The sequence below is a fragment of the Myxocyprinus asiaticus genome, chromosome 26 (assembly GCF_019703515.2).
Source record: "Myxocyprinus asiaticus isolate MX2 ecotype Aquarium Trade chromosome 26, UBuf_Myxa_2, whole genome shotgun sequence".
NCBI lineage: Eukaryota > Metazoa > Chordata > Actinopteri > Cypriniformes > Catostomidae > Myxocyprinus > Myxocyprinus asiaticus.
This window is the reverse complement of record NC_059369.1, coordinates 25019917-25042180: the sequence shown is the minus strand read 5'-3', so window position 1 is coordinate 25042180 and position 22264 is coordinate 25019917. Positions and strand designations below refer to the sequence as shown.

Genomic DNA, 22264 nt, shown 5'->3' with positions numbered 1-22264 from the left:
CTGCTGACCAGCTTTTTAAAGATGCTGATTTCATTTTCCAGCAGGATTTTGCACCTGCCCACACTGCCAAAAGCACCAAAAGTTGGTTAAATGACCATGGTGTTGATGTGCTTGACTGGCCAGCAAACTCACCAGACCTGAACCCCATAGAGAATCTATGGGGTATTGTCAAGTGGAAAATGAGAAACGAGAGACCAAAAAATGAAGATGAGCTTAAGGCCACTGTCAAAGAAACCTGGGCTTCATACCACCTCAGCAGTGCCACAAACTGATCACCTCCATGCCACGCCGAATTGAGGCAGTAATTAAAACAAAAGGAGCCCCTACCAAGTATTGAGTACATATACAGTAAATGAACATACTTTCCAGAAGGCCAACAATTCACTAAAAATGTTTTTTTTTTTTTTATTGGTCTTATGTATTCTAATTTTTTGAGAGTGAATTGGTGGGTTTTTGTTAAATGTAAGCCAAAATCATCACAATTAAAAGAACCAAAGACTTAAACTACTTCAGTCTGTGTGCATTGAATTTATTTAATACACGAGTTTCACAATTTGAGTTGAATTACTGAAATAAATGAACTTTTCCACAACATTCTAATTTGAGATGCACCTGTATATATATGCATATGTGTATGTATGTGTATATATATAAATATTTATGTTTGTATATATATATGTACACACACACACATAAATATATGTGTCTTATTGTGTATTCTATATATACTTTATTTTCTATTCAATTTTTATTTATTCCATTTTTTATTATATATGTCTTGTTGCTGTTTTGTATTGTTGTGCATTGGAAGCTCCTGTCACTAAGACAAATTCCTTGTATGTGTAAGCATAATTGGCAATAAAGCTGATTCTGATGTTGTAGCGCTCACTTTTTTGTTGTCCACTGATGACTAGTTGCAAAAGAAAATTGCAACTTGCTAAAAAGCTACTCAGCATCTCCCTCTGGTGGATGCTCACTTGATACTGTGGCACCCAATACATTTTATAAATCTGACTAAAGTTACAGTATTTTGTAATAAAATAAACACCACAATCTAAAAAAAATAAATAGATCAGAACTTAATCAAATTAATGCAAATAACATACCATCTATGTAGGTAACTGGCATTACCAAACAGTAGTTCTAGCATTTTGCCCAAAACAAAATTATATTTATATATTTTTATGCGGTCTTTAATGAACACTTTTGACAGGCTGGGACTAGAAACAGAGTGACGGTTCTTGTAAAAACACATTAAATTATGACTAGGCAGGGCTAATTTCCCCTCCATGTAACAGAGTACAATGTTATGGGTGAAACTACATAAAAAAAAAAAAAATTAAATAAAATTAAAAAAAAAACACGTCTCAACTTCCTGTAGAAAATAATTTAGCTGTTAACAAAAGAAAATGACAAACTCTGAATGGGGACAATATTTTTTTTTATTAGCTGTACAGCAATACATTCTCCACACTATCTTGATTCATAGACCCTCTCTGCCCCACCCAGCCATAATAAATGTCTTTATAAGGTAGATTTTCTGACCATTGTAAAATTCACACAGTACAGCTAGGTAAAAAAAAAAAAAAAAAAATGCATTAACCTAGAAATTTAAGAGCTTAAAAATAAGAAAGCAATTTAAATGCAAATACATGGAGGAAAATCTTCATTCTGAATCAGAAAAACTAAATCATCAGAAATAAGGACATTGCTCTTTTGCACAAATGACGACAAACTTTTTACAAATGCTCCATCCAAGCTTCCCCCTCTAGAAACAGTTTGTATCAAAATAGCTTCTTCAAACACTCATATCAAACTACTTGAATTAGACGTGGTCTGAAAAAATCTACTGTAAACTGCAAGATATCTTTTTATAAGTCTCTTTTTAGTATCCCATTAAATATAATCAATCTCTGACTCTTTCAGGTCACATACAGTTCAAGATTGGGGCCGGGTTATGGGGAACATGGCTTCACAACAGACCTCAGTCTCAAAGTGATTTGATACGTTCAATGTCCCCAGTTCTGTCCCTTTTCCTCCTTTTTACAAAGCCAAAACTAAATTCAGCATGGAAGCCTATTTGTCACGTGGAACAATATTAAAGCTCAATTTTTTGTTGCCTTTAAAGTAACGGGTGGTAAAAAGATTAGCTGCAACATTAAGCAACCCCTCCCCAAAAAGCAAGTTTGAGCAGACTCAAATGCAACGATTCAAGCTATAGAAGGACAGAAAGACAAGGGATTATGCAGCCTACATGATTTTTCTGGCTTTTATTTTGCCCCAACAAGTAAATTGAAAGCCTTCAGTGGCATGTTTCCAAACAACTACTGTTAAAAGCCATTGCATTCAGGTCATCAATTCACTAGAAAAAGATTAAAATATTCATAATAAAACAGAAAATAAAAATTATTTACAAAGCAAGACTAGCCAAGATTACCTTTTTTGTACAATTTTTATCAACCGCAAGTTTTTTTTTTTTTTTAAACACGTGATGGATGGATGTCATCGTCCCTGGTGTGATAATCAGATGGCTACATTTCTACTCTAACATTATCAACTGTGACCAGTGAAAGAGCACAAGGGGAACAAACAGCAAATGATAAATCATCATAAATGTCAAACATTGAGAGGACTTTCTCGGACAGATGGGGTAAAATAAAAAAAAGAAAACGCTCATTTCTACAGCAGTGACAGCGATTTTAGAGATCAAAACTTGACCAGGCACAAAATGATATCATTTCCCAATATTGCCATGGTAATGTCAGACTTAAAAGGTCAAATAAACAGCAGGTTATCTGGGAAAAGATGTCTAGATGCATGTACACCAAGTTAAATCAGATGCCGTGCAGTTCTCTCTGCGTACACAGTACAAACAGCAAAAAGAACTCCGCAGGTGAACTACTGCTAAAAAACATGCATGGTTTTGTGATCCTCATGAGTCTAAACGTTATGAAGCGACCAAATTGAACAATTCTGAGAAGTTAAAAACTTGGTTTTATGGAAAATGGTTATTGGAATATGAAGTCTTACTTCCTCAAGATAAATCTGATTCAAGACTTTGAGGAATAAACACATGAGGACACAAGAAATTAAGAGGTGTGGTATTAAAGGAAGTGTGGAAAGAGAAACTTGAGCATATATATATATATATATATATATATATATATATATATAGAAAAACAAGGGACACGGCTAGGGATGCATTTATGCAAGATGTGTCTACATGTATCCACAGATCACCGGTCCATCATGCTAAGGATCATTTCAGGAGTAAGATCGCCATTAGGTGCAGTGTCAGGGACGGCTATCTGCACTGTTTCTATTTCAGCCTCAATTGTCTCCATCTCCTCCACCACTGGTGGAGCTGCAGCTGCTTCAGCGCCCTCTGGCTCCTTCTTCACTATGATGTTCTCAATGGCCCCTGTGCTTTCATCCTCCACCTGAATAATGGCAGCAGTTTCTAGGAGAAACAGAGAGTGTTTTATTAAACCCAGTGAAACACATTTTGCAGTTTGTGATTTAACACCACATCAGCTTCCATAGCTTTTTTTCATGGCAAAAAAAAAAAATGCAGGGGTATATTAATTAAAAACCTATATAAAAGATTTTTAATATATTTTTGATAAAAACTCAAACTCATTCAGGACTTTGAAAAATATTTTCAAATGTACCCTTTTTACCTGCAGGGGTTTTGGCAGCAGACTTGGTAGGAGAGGCCTTGGGTGTGTTCTTGGGGGGTCTGCCCCGTTTCCTCTTTACAGGAGGCTCAACTGGAGCGGGGATGGGAATGCTGGGTGGAGCCTGTTCTACCATGATATGTTGTTCTTCAAGATGCTCCTCCTCCTCATCCTCTTCATCAATGTCATCCAAATCAGGCTCTCCATGCTCATCTGAGACATTCAGACCAGTGTTAAACTTTTATAAAAACCATTCAGAGCAACTGTAAGAGCCACTTAATACATGATTTGTATTAAGCATAATAAATAATTCAGATAAAATCCAACCCATTCTGCCAATACATGTTCAAGGGAAAGTTCACCCAAAAACGGAAATTGACCTTGTATTGTGCCAAACCCTTATTTGACTTATGACTTATTTTTTCCGTGTAATATAAAAGGAGATCTTAAGAAGAATGTTAAGTCTCAGTCACCATTCACTTTCACTGCCTCTTTTTTCCACAAAATTAAAGTGAATGGTGACTGAGGCTGCAAGTAACTAATATTCTGCCAAACATCTCCTTTTGCTTTCCACAGAAGAAATATTATACAGGTTTGCAATGACTATGTTACATAACCCTTGAAGAGGAGTTCAGATAATCAAGTTCTTGTCAATAAGATTAATCTCCAGTTTAGTATTTGAACACAGCATAATAATAGAACTAGAGCCAAGCCACTCACCACTGTCATCTTCATCATCATCCTTTCTAGAGCGCATCTTCCTCTTTCTGCCCCCACGGCCTCTCTTGGGCGGAGTTCCATTTTCTCCATCACCAGAATCTTCACCAGTGCAGTTCTCAGCATGCCTGGCCATGGTATTCTGTCAGATTCAAACATATCCACTTCATTAGACACTGTTCACTGCATCTAGTGGCACATTCAAACATGTCTAACCTCCTTTAATAGGTCATCATACCCTGCGAGTGAAGGTCTTGCCACATTTGGTGCATACAAAGGAGGTGGGTACAAAGTTGGGGTCGTGGTAACGCCGGAAGTGCATGTCCAGGAGCTGTTTCTGCCTAAAGGTTTTCTCACATTGGCTGCATGCATATGGCTTCTCTCCAGTATGAGTGCGCTTGTGCATGACCATGTGACGCTCCTGGAAGCAAATAGGACACAAAACTTCATTAACTTTTCAAAGTTAATGAAGTGAACTACACTGTTTTGTACCGTTTGCTCTTTCGATGTCAAAATGAGATGCCAAACTTAAAGGGTAAGTTCATTCAAAAAATGAAAATTCGGTTATCATATACTTTTGTATTCCAAACCTGTATCACTTTCTTCCATGAAAACACAAAGTATCAAACAGGATGTTAGCCTCAGTCAACATTCACTTTCAATGAATCTATTTTAATTACAATGAGGTGAATAGTGTCTGAAGCTGTCAGTCCCCAACATCTCCTTTAGTCTTCCATGGAAGAAAACATCTCATAGTTTAAAACATATTGATTGCGAGTAAACATAATGAGTTAGTAAACAATTAAAATTTTAATTTTGGGGTTAACCGCCATTTTTACATGCAAGCAAGTTAATTTAGAGAATTTTCATAGCTTCGGATGAGCTGTCTGACCTGACGGCAAGCATAGTCACACTGGTCACACTTGAAACGTTTCTCGTTTTTGTGGGACTTCTGATGCTGGATGAGAGCATAGCGCTCATGGAACACCGCATCGCAGTAACGGCACTTCCTGCCCTGCTCAATGTAGGAATGCTGCTTACGGAGATGCACGCCTTCAGGGGACGCAGAATTTAAAACATGTAAATTGCAACACCACAATTAAGTTACAAAATGTTGTAACTTATTGTTAAGAGTTAAAACATTTTAACCTCAATACTGAACCGGCAAATACCACAAATGTTAAATGCTGAAGATAACAGCAAAGGGTCTTACCGAGATCACTCTTGCGGGCGATAACAGTGTCACAGTGGGGGCAGTGAAACTTCGCCACGTTCTCTGTGTGCTTCTGCAAAATGTGCATTTTCATGGTGCCACTCTGAGTGAACCGTGCATGACAGATGTAGCACTCATAGGGCTTCTCTCCTATAGAATAGACAACAAGAAATATTGTCAATAGCCAAACCTTTTAAATAACGGAACAAAAACATAACACTATAAGCTGAGTGGTGACAAGTGGGAATCTGTGCTGCTGACCTGAGTGGGTCCTCATATGTCTCTTCAGCTTATAGGTGTCTCTGCTGGCATAGCTGCAGAGACTGCACTGGAACGGACGCTCTCCAGTGTGGGAACGAATGTGACGCTTCAGCTTACTAACCTGCAACATATCAAGTTTATGCCTCAACTTAGTACAAAAATTCAGATGCAGTATAGAGAATCAATCCTTTTGCAAACACTTTCTACAAGGTAATGCTCTCAGACCAACCTCCACACTGGCATAGTCACACATGGAGCACTTGAACGGTTTCTCATGGGTGTGCTTGTAGCGTCTGTGTCGCACCAGCTCTCCACTGGTGACAAAGGCCATGTCACAGTCAGTGCACTTGTGGGGTCTGGTGCCTGTCAGAAAAAATAAAAAGAAGGTTCAATTTCTTATTCAGTCAAACGATATGTTCCATTCCACAACTTGATCTATAATGTAGCACTTGAGATTATGTACCTGTGTGGGTGTTGAGGTGGTTCCTCAGCAAGGTGACAGTCCTGAAGGCTCGTCCACACAGATGGCACTTGTGAGGCCTCTCATCTGTGTGGCTCTTCATATGGCGGTCGAGGTTGGAACGTCGTGGACAGGTGTAACTGCACAGCTCGCACTGGAATGTCTTCTTAACACCTGCATGCAATGATTTAGATCAAGCTCAGATATTACACTATTATGAGATCAGATTTTAATTTCATATAAAAGTTAACTTTGTGCACAGTCAAGAGTTCTCACCTTTCTTCTTGATTTTGGTTGGTTTGGGTGGCTTCATGTTGCCCACAACTTTCTCAGCATTGACCTCAGAGAGCAGTCCCTCCTGTTGCTCCTCCTCAAAATCATACACTGAAACATCCATGTCTTTGTCTCCCTCCGTGTTGTAGCGCAGCTTGCTTTTCTTTGTTTTCTTGGTCTTTTTAACAGGGGGTGTGTAGTCTGGATCTTTAGCCCAGGTGGGGTCATCATTTTGGACTTCAGCCATCTCCTCCTCCTGTGGTTGAGGCTGCTCCTCTTGGGCCTGGAGCTCATCTTGCTCCACTGTCTCCACCTCTCCATTTGCACCCACCTTGACAACCTATAAAAAAAATTAAAAAAATAAAAATTTAGATTGAAGGGAGCACAGTCCAAGCTTGCCATAATTCAGTGAATCCATTCAAATCAGAATATAAATTATGACTGACCTGAAAACCCTCAGGTAATGGCAGGGTGTGACAGATGACTGGCTCTCCATCTTTAGGCATTGAGGTGGCATCCACCAGTGTCCCCTGCAGCTCTTCTACAGTGGCTGCAGTGACGGGCACCTGCACCAGCTGGAGCTCTCCCAAGCCCAACTGCTGCTCCTCCATGTTCACCACCTGCAGGGTGATGATCTGAGTGTCATCAACAGTGGTGACCGTGGCTTCATGGGCCGCACCAGCCACAACAGGTGCTCCAACAGCAGCCTCCATGACTTCTGTCTTCATCTGGAGCAGGGCAGGATCCAGGGTATCCATCACCATCATCTCAACACTGTTGCTGACATTAACTACTCCCTCTACTATTTGCTGCTGGGCCTCCACTACAGACTCTCCTTCAGCATGGTCTTGCTCTAACACAGCAGCCTGCAGTAGTTCAGCTCCAACTTCTTCATCCTCTCGCCGCCTTTGGTACGTCTTACATTCCTTGGCCTTGAAAGCATCCCCCGCCTCTTCCACCACTGCCTCAGTCGGTCCCCCTTCCATGGGTAATACCTACAGGGAGCAAAAGATCAAAGTGTTGGAATTCAGCACTAGAATTTTCCTACCTGACTGCAATCTGAGCCGTGTTTACTTACATGCACAGACAGAGACAGGCTGCTATCAACCATATCAATGGAGAACAATTGAGTCGAGTTGACACCTCCATTGGCATCCATTGCAAACAAATGACTTCGGTGTTTGCAGAGCATACTATGAGTTTACCTGCATCGAAAAGGAATACTTCATCTCCCTACACCTGTGCCTCCGATGAATGATCTACCTGTCTCAACTCTGCTTACTACCTAGCTCAACCTGTTGGAATGCAAATAAACCAAGGCAGTCAGTCATATAGTGTAAAATAAAAATAAAGCATAGATTTCCAAAGAACAGTTCATATTAGCTAGGCTAATAAAGCCTTCTTCCTTGTCTTGATCAGGGTTATTATTAGTTTTTATTTCTATTCTATCTTCACTTTGTCATTTCGATTTAGTTTAGCTTCCCCCACATTTTCTCTTAGTTGTGATTTTCTCAGTGTTTTCTAGTTTAAGTTTAGTTAGTTTAGTTTTAGTATTTTATGTTGATGCTAATTGACCCCACCCATGGGTTTGACTTTACTTTGCTTAAATGGGTTCACATTTACTATATAGTGTGCTGTTCAAAATTGTTCATAATGTTGACAAATGATACATCTTTATAATTTGTCAACATTATTAACTTTTTTTTTTGACTAGACTATATAGTAAATGTGAACTCATTTAAGCAAAGTGACATCAATTCTGGGGGGGTCATGCACATCAACAGGTTAAGGCTGGCACAGCTGAAGCACTGGTATACTGGTAACATTTAAAATGTCTAACATCAATAAATATCACAGGGTAAAATTGTGTTACCTCTATCTAGTGGCATGTTCATGTTTAAGGTAGATTGTAAATCTTTTTGATTGAAAATTGTAAAGTTTCAAATTTTATAATACAGGGTGAAAATGTGTAAAGTGGGACAGTTAAGCTTGACCCCTATTATATCCATATGCATGTCCTTAAATTCAAATAATATTCGAGAAGTAAACAATTAACTTTTTGAAGTTTTAAAGTGAAGATTTTACATCAGAAAAAAGAAACAAAAAACTAATTTGAGGCAAATCTTTTTACAGTGATAAAAAGTAAGAGTTGACTTAATGTTTGTAAATGTTACATATGATGTGAAAGTGTATCAGAAAATATAAAAAAATAATTTCAAATAATTTGTAGATATTTTCTTTCCCACTTTACCAACACTGTCAGAACAAAAAAATCTGGGATTTGGCCAAGAGGGTCTCCAAAGTTTCCTCTTCCCAGTATTGAGTTTCTTAATTTTTGCTTTTGACTAAGGTAGGATACATCCTAAGCTTTCTATAAAGTTATAATGTAGGGTTGTGGCATTTGTATCATAATTAAAAGTGACAAGAAAAAAAAAAGTTAAAATTTTCAAGTGTCCCACTCTGCCCATATTCACCCTACCATGTATATAAACTAAATTTAATTCAAGGTCATTTTTATTTAGTTTAAGTTCGATTTGGAGTTATGATGAACAAGTATTTTAGTTTAATTTCAGTTTATTTAATCATTTAATTTTTTTAGTTGAGTTGACAAATATTTTCATTTTAGTTTTCGTTAACGCTAATAACACAGGTCCTCATTGGTTAAGTAGATGTTTCTCGTTAGTATTCCTAATATTCATACAGCGCCAAAAACAGCTATTTACAATGCCCAAATGATTTTTGTTGTACTGTTACATTTCAATTCGTTCAACGAAAGCTCAGCTAAATGTTGAGCGTTGCTTTCATTTACCCCCAAACCACGTTCGTGAACTCTTGATCGGGCGCCAGAAAGCATTATATCATTCACTCGTACTTCCTCACTAGACTGCATGATCGCTCGGCATTGCCAAACCCAGTCACCATTAACCCGTTCAACCAACAAAACGGGGCAAGTGTGTCCAGTACCTGCAACCTCCACATGTTTAAAAACACGCTTATGATTTCCCACAGCAAGAGGGCATTCTGAGACGGTTAATCGTGTTTTTGTACCACTACCAGTCGGGTTGTAGAGGGAGCTCTCTACAGTTTTTATCCCTTCAGTCGTTTGTTGCTTCAGGTTAGTCTTTCAATAAGAGTGAGCGGTCGCACCGAGACCGACGTCTGCGGAGATTCAGGTGTTTTAGGCGATAAACCCCTGCTACATGTGCAGGACCTGGAGCCAGAGAGCGTACGTCTTACTTTACGAATATGGCCATCGGTGTCATTTAGCAACGGCATCTTCCTCGTTTGATTTAAATCTGCGCAATAAGCTAGCAGCAACAGAACCGACGATAAAATCGAAAATATGGGTTAGATTTTCAACAACTTCGATCTGAACTCAGTTCAGATCGGTTTCAAGGAGTGATGAAGAGAACACAGCAAACCGAGGCCGCAGTAGTTGGACTTTATTATCGCAGAACCGAGTGAATGTTTCATCGGCTCGTGTTTGAAATTTAACTGCGCGAGGAGGGGCGAGAACATAGCGATTGGCGCGCGCGCTAGTGACATTTTATATAGTAGAAATACTCATTTTGCTTAAAACATTTTGGATTTGACATTAAAGTGGTGTTTTTAAATATAGGTGTTTGTTTGAGAGCATTTGGGTGTGGTGGGACTTGAAGCTGGTGAAGTGTATGCGGCACTTTAGCTGGTTGGCTAAGTGCGCGTGCAGAAACGGCGGGTTTCTAAAGACAGGAAACAAAGAGAAGAAACAGAAAATGGACGCCTGGCCTAAAGATTGAAACAAACATCCTTGCGCTAAAAATGGGCATCTCGGCGAAATGTCGTCTGATATAGTTTCAATAGTGCTTAATAGTCGGGCAGAAGCCCGAACTTCTGGGTTATAAATGTTTTTTGCTAAATTTTCGATAACGATAGAGGGAGACAAACACCCCCCGCCATCCGCCTGGACTGGGAGCCCCATCGTGACACCTAGAGGCCGATTAAAGCTCCTGCAAAATTCCCCCCTTTCGGAAAAGTAGTGCTGTTTTACCTGCGTTTCGTGATTTGCTCTCGCGTTGAATTCGACAGAAAGCCCAGGGTTTGTTCTTCCTTCAGTACGAGACGGAGTAAAATTGCGTCCTTCTCCTCCGGCGGTTTTAATCCTCTCCCGCTTTTGCAGAGTAGGCTCCGCACAAAATGGCGGCCCTGAGCGGCTGTTGCGCATGCGCGGCGTGCAGGGGGGCGGTGGCGAGGGGGAGGGCTGTAAATACAGGCAGTGTGCGGATTGGCCGTGTGGGGCGCTACTTTTGAATTACAAATGTGGGCTGCTCTTTAATGAAACGTTCAAATAGATTTAAAAAAAAGTATTTTTACATTGTAACATATGGCCATCTTATTACACGAGATAAGTATTGTTGGATAACATTAGAAGAGACTTGTTTAATCAATACAATGTCGAAATGGGCTTCTCTATTGCTTAATAGCAATGTTTTTTCCTGATAATTGACCATTATATGGTGGTCTGTTTATTTTTGAGCATGTGTGCGCATATATACATATATATATATTATATATATATATTTATATATATATATATATATATATATATATATATATATATATATATATATATATATACACACATACATATATATATATATATATATATACATACATATATATACATATATACACACACACACACACTACCGGTCAAAACCTTTGAAACACTTGACTGAAATGTTTCTCATGATCTTAAAAATCTTTTGATCTGAAGGCGTATGCTTAAATGTTTGAAATTAGTTTTGTAGACAAAAATATAATTGTGCCACCATATTTATTTATTTTATTATAAAACTAAAATTTAATAATAAAAAAAAAAAGTTTTTGAAATTGATGACTTGGACCATATAATAACGAAAAGCAGCCAATAAGTGCCCAACATACAGTGCATCCGGAAAGTATTCACAGCGCTTCACTTTTTCCACATTTTGTTATGTTACAGCCTTATTCCAAAATGGATTAAATTCATTATTTTCCTCAAAATTCTACAAACAATACCCCATAATGACAATGTGAAAGAAGTTTGTTTGAATCTTTGCAAATTTATTAAAAATAAAAAACCAAAAAAAAAAAAAAAAAAAATCACATGTACATAAGTATTCACAGCCTTTGCCATGACACTCAAAATTGAGCTCAGGTGCATCCTGTTTCCACTGATCATCCTTGAGATGTTTCTACAACTTGACTGGAGTCCACCTGTGGTAAATTCAGTTGATTGGACATGATTTGGAAAGGCACACACCTGTCTATATAAGGTCCCACAGTTAACAGTGCATGTCAGAGCACAAACCAAGCCATGAAGTCCAAGGAATTGTCTGTAGACCTCTGAGACAGGATTGTATCGAGGCACAGATCTGGGGAAGGGTACAGAAAAATGTCTGCAGCATTGAAGGTCCCAGTGAACACAGTGGCCTCCATCATCCGTAAATGGAAGAAGTTTGGAACCACTAGGACTCTTCCTAGAGCTGGCCGCCTGGCCAAACTGAGCGATCGGGGGAGAAGGGCCTTAGTCAGGGAGGTGACCAAGAACCCGATGGTCACTCTGACAGAGCTCCAGCGTTTCTCTGTGGAGAGAGGAGAACCTTCCAGAAGAACAATCATCTGTGCAGCACTCCACCAATCAGGCCTGTATGGTAGAGTGGCCAGACGGAAGCCACTCCTCAGTAAAAGGCACATGACTGCCCGCCTGGAGTTTGCCAAAAGGCACCTGAAGGACTTTCAGACCATGAGAAACAAAATTCTCTGGTCTCTTTGGCCTGAATGGCAAGCGTCATGTCTGGAGGAAACCAGGCACCACCCGTCACCGGGCCAATACCATCCCTACAGTGAAGCATGGTGGTGGCAGCATCATGCTGTGGGGATGTTTTTCAGCGGCAGGAACTGGGAGACTAGTCAGGATCGAGGGAAAGATGAATGCAGCAATGTACAGAGACATCCTTGATGAAAACCTGCTCCAGAGCGCTCTGGACCTCAGACTGGGGCGAAGGTTCATCTTCCAACAGGACAACGACCCTAAGCACACAGCCAAGATAACAAAGGAGTGGCTACGGGACAACTCTGTGAATGTCCTTGAGTGGCCCAGCCAGAGCGATGTGAATACTTTCCGGATGCACTGTAGATGGGAACTCCTTCAATACTGTTTAAAAAGCATCCCAGGGTGATACCTCAAGAAGCTGGTTGAGAAAATGTCAAGAGTACATGTCTGCAAATTCTAGGCAAAGGGTGACTACTTTGAAGATGCTAAAATATAACACAGTTTTGATTTTATTTTAGATTTTGTTTAGTCACAACATAATTCCCATGGTTCCATTTGTTCTATCATAGTTTTGATGACTTTAATTCACATTTTAGAATAATAGTAAAGTGTTTCAAAACTTGACCGGTTGTGTATCTATAAATTCATTTGTTTAAAGTTTGGCAAAGTGTCATATTTGTTCATGAATAAGAAATGCAAGTTTTAGTGTTCATAATTTTAATAGTTTACAGTTGATGTCAGCAATATCCTTGTCAGACAATATACATATTTAAGAGAAGGGGGGGAAAAAAAAAAAAAAAGCAAAAGTAGATCACTTCTTTAATGCTGCACAACCTGTAAGTAATAATGAAAAATATATATTTAAATCTGTTCTGCAGTTTGTAATCCTAAACTGCAATCTTGAGTTTTAAATAAAGTATCTCATTCTCATGCTCCCTATACTAATTTGAGGCACTTATACACTGTAGAGGCGTTCTTTGTCCATAATGAAGCCTGGAACAAATTCAGCGAGGAAAACAATGCGACACAAAATGAACCCTCTCTGGTTTCAGATCAGACGCTTTGACTAGCAGCACTGGAAAAAATGCTCAGAGTCAAGCAGTCTAGAAATCACATGCATGGAGAGGCTGTCTGAACCTTTTGCAAAAGGCAGTATTCACCACAGTTTACATCTTTCAATCAAAATAATGATAAAAATAACAGCTTCTCACCACCTTTACAGCAGATTTTACATTGCCAGTGGCTTAAATCTTGGGAAGTGCATGGTGAATAAAAACAAATCTGCATTTGTTATCGAGTACTTAAACATTTAAACTAAATTACAACACAAAACATTTACACTTCCGATGGGCTATAGATATATTGTGTGTCAATAAAGCATCTGACAGTATGGAATGATGACACTGTTACACTTTTAATGGCAACAAGGTCCCTATTAAAATACCAACATTCATTCTCCAATTAATATGTACACACACACAAACACTCTTGACAAAGTGTACAACTAGGCTCTCTATATACTCTGCAGGTAGTCGCTGCCTACTTGCATCAATAAAGTGAAAATAACACTATCTCCAATCACTATCAGCACAGTCACCACTTGTACTGCTGATCAGGGTCCAGCTTTCATGAATCGTAAAGGCAACACCATTGGGCCAAATCATAAGGCAGCAAAGCATTCTTAAACTAGTTCACCCAAAAATGAAAATTCTCTCATCATTTACTCACTTTCATACCATCCCAGATGTGTATGGACTTTTTCAGCAGAACACAAAAGAAGATTTTTAGAAAAATATCTCAGCTCTGATGGTCCATTCAATGCAAGTGAATGGTGACCAAAACTTTGTAGATAAAAAAGCACATAAAGGCAGCATAAAAGTAATCCATATGACTCCAGTGGATAAATCTATATCTTAATAAGTGAAATGAGAGGTGTGGGTGAGAAACGGATCAATCTTTAAGTCCTTCTTTTACTATAAATCTCCCTCTTTAACCAGCTCCAACCAGTAGGTGGCAATATGCACGAAGAATGCGAATCTCACACACACACAAAAAAAGAATGTGGCAGTGGAGATTTATAGTAAAAAAGGACTTAAATATTGATCTATTTTTCACCCACACTCATATCACTTAATGAACAATTGGATAAAACCACTGTGGTCTTATGGATTACTTCTATGGGGCCTTTTTGTGCTTTATAGACCTTCAGAGTTCTGGTCACCATTTACTTGTATTGTATGGACCTACAGAGTGGAGATATTCTTATAAAAACCTTTGTTTGTGTTCTGCAGAAGAAAGTCATACACATCTGTGATGGCATGAGGGTGAGTAAATGATGACAGAATTTTCATATTTGGGTGAACTATCCATTTAATAAACCCACTCACACCCCACTCTCTCTCTATGTATCTTACTATATTACTTTACAGTAGTTTATCTTAGGCCATATCCAAAATATTCATAACATACAGAATGACAAACAAGTCCTCTTGTCCAATGATTGTATTCATACCATGTCTTCAAGGATACTGATTTGCACTTATACATCTGTATAGTGTACACTGGATAGTTTTTAATAGTGTGCAATTAATAGTTTATAAATGGCATGATCATGTAGGTGAATATACTGAGACATGAGTACATTGTTTTCGATGAGTATCAGTTGATTGTGTTAGAAGGCGGTGCTGGCCATACTGCCAGGTGCAAAAAGGCGAGACATTCCATCTTGTGAGGACTCAACGTGTCGATGGGCCATCTTTCCCTCCTCACCTGCATAATAAATAAAGTAATCATACAGAAGAAACCAAAGCACAATAAAGTTACATGTACTGTTAACAACTATTGCATTAATGTCTTTTTTAGCTCTAAATTATTTTTCAGCTCTGTTATGTTATAATGACTCAACATAGGCCCTTTTAAAAAAAACATTATACTATTTTTGTCAATGGAGCAGATAGGCCTGTTAATCTATCCAAATATTAGACTTATATTTTGTATATAAAATAATAAAAAACTGAAATCACAAACCGGTTATATAATTTTGGAACGATTCATGATTATTTTCCAAAAATATGCAGAAGACACAAATTGTACATGGAGGGGCAATTTGCACTGTAGGGGAATACTGATTGAAAATGCACAAGGTTTTAAATTCACTGGTTCAAAAACTTTAATTAATGTGTGATGCATTGGAACAGAAGAACAGCAGTCAAAAGTTTTAAAATATATATTGAAAATTCTTTACATTTAGGGAGCACACAGATGTTTGGTTTATTCTTTTTTTTTTTTTTTTCTCCCAATTTGGAATGCCCAATTCCCAATGCGCTCTTAAGTCCTTGTGGTCGCGTAGTGATTCGCCTCAGTCCGGGTGGCGGAGGACGAATCCCAGTTGCCTCCGTGTCTGAGACCGTAACACATGGCTTGTTGAGCGCGTTGCCATGGAGACATAGCGCATGTGGAGGCTTCACGCCATCCACCGCGGCAACCATGCTCAACTCACCACGCGCCCCACCGAGAACGAACCACATTATAGCGACCACAAGGAGTTTACCCCATGTGACTCTACCCTCCCTAGCAACCGGGCCAATTTGGTTGCTTAGGAGACCTGGCACTCAGCATGCCCTGGGATTTGAGCTAGCGAACTCCAGGGGTGGTAGCCAGCGTATTTTACCATTGAGCTACCCAGGCCCCCCGTTTGGTTTATTCTTGACTGTAAACATTAACAGAAAAAATTGTTACATTAATCATTGAGTCAATATGAATATGAGCTACGCCACTGGTTCTCGACCCAACAATGGGATGCAGGCCTGACAATTCTAAACGCAAATAATAAAATACAACTATCCATATAATGGATATATATTGATATATTGTGCATTATAAACGATGCAAGGTAAAAGAAATTACACACCCAGACTACATTGCAGTATTGCGTTGGATCATTACTTAATGTCCAATGTAAAATCTGGGTCCTGAAGCAAACCCAACTCATAACCACTACTATAGATTACACTTGCTCCTGTGTCTTAAACTCTTCAATCTCTACAGAATCTATTCTTTGTTTCCCTATTACTCCATGAGTCATTTTCAGTTATTTATTGCACTGCTTACCTAGCACAAGGAGAGCTTGTTTGGCAGCATCCCTCACATCCTCCATATCTGACCGGCACAGATACACCAGCTGCTCAATGCTTTCTTTGGCCTGTAATGTATAAACATAGTCAGCAGGGCACTTTACTTAAAAGTTCCGCACTAGCATTGAGGTGTAATACTGCATAAAATCTGATTCCAACTCAGATTACTAAAGTACCAAATCTGTGCAACACTTCAAGGCTCCATTTAAGCACAAATACCAAATAGATTGAAGAAAAACCGAGGACGAAGCTGATAGAGTTGTTCGGGTTATTGGGGAGAAATGTCTAGATGTTATGCAGGAACTGACCTTCAGACAAGCGAGTGCTTTACATCCACAAACTCGCGTCTCAATGCTCTCATCCTCCAGTAGTTCTAGACAGCTCACAAGCGCCTGAGACAGAACAGTAATGAGAGACAGCTGAGTAGATTAATTCACAATCCTTTCTGAACAACAGAGCGTCAAAGAAAATAACTGCTTATTAAGACCAAAAGAGCTGAGAAATTCTTCTAAAAATCTTCAGCAGATGAAAGAAAGTCATACACATCTGGGATGGCAAAAGAGTGAGTAAATGATGAAAGAATTGTCATTTTTGGGTGAACTATTCCTTAAAACTAGTAGTATTTGGCCATTATGTGATCAAAACACGACAGCCCACCTGAGGAGACCCTCTTCATGTAATAAGGTTACTGGGTAACACTTTACAATAAGATTCCATTCGTTAACATTAGTTAATGCATTACATATCTTGAACAAACAATGAACAATATTTTTTTTACAGCATTTATTAATCTTTGTTAATGTAAGTTAATAAAAATACAACTGTTTATTGTTAATGTTAATTTATAGTGCATTAACTTCAGTATGTTAACAAATAAATGTTTTTATTTGAACAATGTATTAGTATATGTTGAAATTAACATTAACTAAGATGAATAAATGCTGTAAAATTATTGTTCATTGTTAGTTCATGTTAACTAATGTTAACAAATGGAACCTTATTGTAAAGTGTTACAGGGTTACTGATATGACTTGAGTCGTCATCTCATGCAAGTGGTCAAGATTTTATACAAGTTTCAAAATTATTATTAATTTCTTTAGGAGTAAAACTTTTACATTGAGAAAAAAATTCTTATCATATCTTAAACATATCACTGCATCTTAAACATATGTTTGGCTACCCACAGTTACACATCACTGACACCTACACTGCCTGGCCAAAAAAAAAAGTCGCTGTTTGGATTTAAGGCTTCAATTGGTCAGGTCTAGGCAAATTAATTAACCTTTTTTTTTGAAAACTGTTTAAAAATATCAATATACTGTAGACATGACTGTTTTAGGCAGGACCGTCATCGGGGGCGACCAGGGACATCCTTTATAGTATAGCCAACTCACGGCTCTTTTGGGAGAGGGTAGCCCCACACGAAAAGATTTAGTCCCCGGCCCCGTGAATTTCAGTGGCGGCCCTCATTTTGGGGGCCACTCAGGACAGGAAGTTCCCTTGACTTTCACTGTAATTGCATTTAACTAATCACCTCCAAAAGTACAGAACACAAAGTTTGAAGGAGGACCCCGAGTGCAACATCTTACCCTCTCCCTGTGGCGGGTTTGGTCAGCTAGACTCCGCAGCAGAGAGCTGGCTGCACTGCACACTTTCCCCCTTGCATCCCTCAGCAGCAGACTGACTGCCCGCAAGCCCTCCCTCTTCAGACTGCATTCTGGAGGCTTCTTCAGAGACTTTACCAGAACATCCTGGTCTCCAGACTGCAAGCACTGAACTAGCCACACTGCAGGAGAATGGGGAAGAGAGACAGAAGTGTGGTTAATGGAAGACATGGATGAAATGGATAGTGATAGGAGAATATGAGGTGGGGGAGGAATGGAAAGATGAAATAAGAAAGCACAAAGAGAGGTGTGGTGGGGTGATAATGGCAGGGGTCAAAAGTACTCCTAAATGTGTTGCACAATCACTCTTGCTAATGTTTACGTTTCATAGAAGATGATAGAGGGGTATAAGTCATTCACACTTATGGCATTTTTCCACTGCACATTACGGTTCGACTCAACTCTGCTCGCTTTACTTTTCTGAGCTTGCTTTTCCACTGCAGTTTAGTGCAGCCTCAACATGGGTGGGATTATAGGCTGATCATCATAGTTGCATCGCCCTATCCAGCTCTCGTTGGATCCTCTCCTAGGCTACTAACGAGAGGAACGTCTGCACCTCGTTTATTGACCACGGTGTGGTTTTGTGCACAGCCATTTATTTTTACAATTTGAAAGTCGCGTGAACAAATTATACTGCTATCACTGTTCCTAACTTTAAAACTAGCAGGTTGATGTCCCGTGTCGCAAATCCAGTGACGCTGGTAGTGACGATTCTCTCTGACCAATCAGTGATCTGCAGGGGTTTGATGTCACATTTAGTATCGGCTCGGCTCGCTTGGAACCTCAACTGAGGTGGTACTAAAAAAAGTACCAGGTACTATCCACAGTGGAAAACCCCCAAAAAGCGAGCAGAGTCGAGTTGAGTCGAGCCGTACCGTGCAGTGGAAAAGCCCCATTAGGCCTGTTTCGCAGCACATTAGCATAATGCATAACGCTTTCACACTAGCCTAGTTTCCATCCACTTTTCTCACTATTTTGTTATTGACAAAGTGAAAATGCGTAAATTTTTTTTTGCTTCTGCCTGTTTCCATTCAAATGGCCTTTTATCGATAAAAATGGTGTGCGTGATGACATCATGCCTAAAAAAACACTTTGTCGTGTAAGTTTTGGTTTAGCGCAAAAGAACTCTGCCCTTAAGCCGTTTCCATACAGAATTGTGTGTTTATCGCCAATTCGCCTCCCAGATGTCCCTAATTTTTTTCCTCCGAAGTTTTGGTAAAATGGGGAGAGTATTGAGACAATTCACTGAAATTAACCAGCTTACTGTCATTTTAATTTCACAAATAAATGCAATCAGAAGACGAGGAATTGCAATCAAAAGGGAGCAGTTGCCCTTCTGATAGGACTGTAATATTGGTCCTGATGTTGCGCTTATTGCAGGTTGCCACCGGTTCTGACCTGAAAGCGAATCGTCATGGCCCTGTACAAGCTGGCAACCTGCACCAATTAGTGGGGGAAATTTTCGGTCTTAGTATAAGGACCATCTATTCATGTGTATGCTGTGTGCACAGCTATTAAAGAAAAACTGATGCGGTGTAATATCAGTGTTTACATATGATACATTCCTGATATTCAATAGGCTATTTTGAACAATCATCTAATCTAAAGCGTCGCCATCACAACTGAATTATGTCCCGTATATTTGTCCCACAACTTTTAACGACCAACTGAACTTGATTATCATCTAAAAGTAATTTTAGCATCATAATGCAATTTACATTTTCTGAAGAAGCTCAGCAAATGCGATCCGAGGTAAAGAGGGTTAGATTTAAAATATTTAAAAGTTTTAAAAGGTTCAAAAGCTCGTTTTCTGAAAGTGAACTCCGCATTGGACAAATAGTTCTGATAGTTTAAAGTCTTGAAGTGTAGAAAATGTAATTCAGCCGACTTTATTCATCTACAGAACAGGGTACGGCTAATTTAAGTTTGTGTGAAGAAAAGGCATATATAGGTCTAAAAATAAAAAAACAAATGTTGTTTGGTAATTTATTTAATTTAATACTGGGAATTTTGCAAGCATTTTTTCAAAAGCAAAACAATAATTTAAAAGAATTGGGTTATATGTTATCTTTTCTTCTAGTATTGTGTATTTATTTTCAATTTAAAACATCTTTGTGCACAGAAATTATAAGTTTTTTGTATTGTGGGTTAATTCCTTGACTGCCGTCTATTATTTTGAATGGTGTGTAAAAGCAACTTTAATAAATAAACGGATGGCTACCGCAATTAAACTGATCGCAAAGAGTGGCCACTCATTTGTTCTCCGTGCACTTGTCAATGTGCATGATACGAGATATTTGTGTTGGCACTCCTGGAAGTGTCATGTTTGCAGTGATTGGATCTTTATGCCGTTCAGATCAATCCATAATCACGTACCATAAATTGGCTTTTATGGATGTATACCTTGTCGTCATGATTAACACAGGCTAATGATTGAGGTAAATTCTGTCATGCGACACTACATTTTGCGTTAATGCCAATTTTCTCGACAAAAAGTGTTTCCAAACCAGTTTTTCGCTACATTTGATGTATCGACATAGAGTTTATGCACTAGAGTTAAACGGAAAAATATTATATCGTCACTTGTGAAATTTTAGCGATAATTTGCATTTCCATCAGCTTTATTTTCATGCGCTAAAATTTTTCCCAAAAAATCCTTGGATGGAAACATAGTTAATGACAGTGTTTCGGTGGCTCTATACAGCAAATAAAGTGTTTTCTGGGTTACTATACAGAGTATTTTTTTTTTTTTTTTTTACTAATGGCCATTAATTATTTAAATTGTTACAGGGAGTGGTCTTTTGAGAACTTGATTGACGTGAAATCTAATTTACACGAGGAAGGGGATTACATTTACATCTAAATGGTAATTCGTCTACATGGAGTGAAACACAAACCTGTAAATGTAGAATATAAACTGCTTAAATGATCAGGATTCTGTCAGATTTATATTTGAAAGTAATGCTGCTTCATAAAAACCTAGATTACAAAATATTTTTGTATTGTTGATGTGTTTATAATGCATTTTCTCTGAGTTCAGAGCTGGAAAAAAAAACTATTATATTAATTTTACAAATTATTTTTATTATTTAAAATTCTCTCTGTTTCCTTTTTCTGCTCTACTCTTAGAACTTGGCAGTGTGATCCTTCAAATGTCGCTTTGGATATATGGGTTTGCCAAATGACTAAATGTAAAATGCAAAATGTAAATGCTATAATAGGCTCAGTGCTGAAACTGTACTTGCAGCTATACTTCAGCTACATTTGAGCTATGCTGCTAGCACCAGTTATACAAGCACGAAAATGAATACACATCGCTAACGAGTGTGGTGTGATAATTTTTTTTTTTCCCTTAATTTTTGATTCTACTCTCTCTCATACTCTGGCACACACAAATAAAACACTCAAACATACCTTCTTCGGCAAGCTCAGTAATGTGTGTGTCCAGTTCATTCACTCCCTCTGCTTCCAAATAGCTCCAAAACTGGAAGAGTGTGAGCATCTCTTTGGCCGCACCTCCACTACGCCTGGGCAGCTTTTTCTCCAGGACACGCTCCACCAGACGCAGGAACACTGTCAGAGACACACACAGGTTCAAAGAAACATCAGTCTAAGTTACCAAGGGTCAAAACATAATCTGATATGGCAAGTTGGAATGTAGAGATTTTTTGGTGATTTTCACACTGGGCACATTTGCTGCGGTCCAAATCCCCCCACAGCGTTGGTCCAGTTTCAGACTCGCATATGATTCTGTCGAACCCCAGTGCTTTTCCATCACAAACGTGCACACTATGGAAAACACAATACGGGTCACTATATTTGTGTGTTTTTATTCATTTGGTGTCATTATGGACACCAGAGTGGACGAAACTTGCGCCTCTGTGCGTCGCATGCCGTAACTCAGCAGTTGTACTTGTCCAGGAGAAGGCGTCTATATCGGTTGCTCACAAACTATCTAGTTGCACGCTCGCTCACGCACATATATACAAGGCACCTCACCTCTTCTGTGTTCCATAACGTTCCCGTCATTCATGGTGTACGTGTGTGTTTGTTTTGGTGCAACTGATGA

At 38.8% G+C, this 22264-nt stretch overlaps 2 protein-coding genes across 7 annotated transcripts in view; both read right to left on the bottom strand.

The window, feature by feature from the left end:
- Window positions 1-2253: 2253 nt before the first annotated feature.
- Window positions 2254-10799, bottom strand: LOC127417140 (transcriptional repressor CTCF-like). 2 transcript variants are annotated; one of them, XM_051656856.1, is made up of 13 exons: window positions 10632-10767; window positions 7680-7896; window positions 7048-7596; window positions 6605-6941; window positions 6332-6502; window positions 6098-6231; window positions 5869-5989; window positions 5608-5757; window positions 5287-5447; window positions 4633-4815; window positions 4398-4536; window positions 3681-3890; window positions 2254-3460 (listed from the first exon to the last, which is right to left on the bottom strand). In XM_051656856.1, exons 2-13 carry the CDS (start codon window positions 7791-7793, stop codon window positions 3237-3239), a joined length of 2493 nt encoding a protein of 830 aa, XP_051512816.1. In that variant the 5' UTR covers window positions 7794-7896; window positions 10632-10767; the 3' UTR covers window positions 2254-3236. The 2 variants fall into 2 exon arrangements, with proteins under 2 accessions (XP_051512816.1, XP_051512815.1); XM_051656855.1 differs by lacking the exon at window positions 7680-7896 and having other exon boundaries at window positions 10632-10799.
- Window positions 10800-13098: 2299 nt separating this feature from the next.
- The window catches only part of LOC127417136 (rho family-interacting cell polarization regulator 1-like), an 88556-nt gene continuing 79390 nt past the window's right edge, over window positions 13099-22264 (bottom strand). For all 5 annotated transcript variants that reach the window (XM_051656845.1, XM_051656844.1, XM_051656841.1 and 2 more), the window contains 5 exons: window positions 21610-21768; window positions 18121-18317; window positions 16840-16923; window positions 16509-16599; window positions 13099-15167 (listed from right to left, as the gene is read on the bottom strand). In XM_051656845.1, the coding sequence (XP_051512805.1) occupies window positions 15070-15167; window positions 16509-16599; window positions 16840-16923; window positions 18121-18317; window positions 21610-21768 (629 nt within the window). In that variant the 3' untranslated portion in view covers window positions 13099-15069. The remainder of the gene's footprint in view (window positions 15168-16508; window positions 16600-16839; window positions 16924-18120; window positions 18318-21609; window positions 21769-22264) is intronic.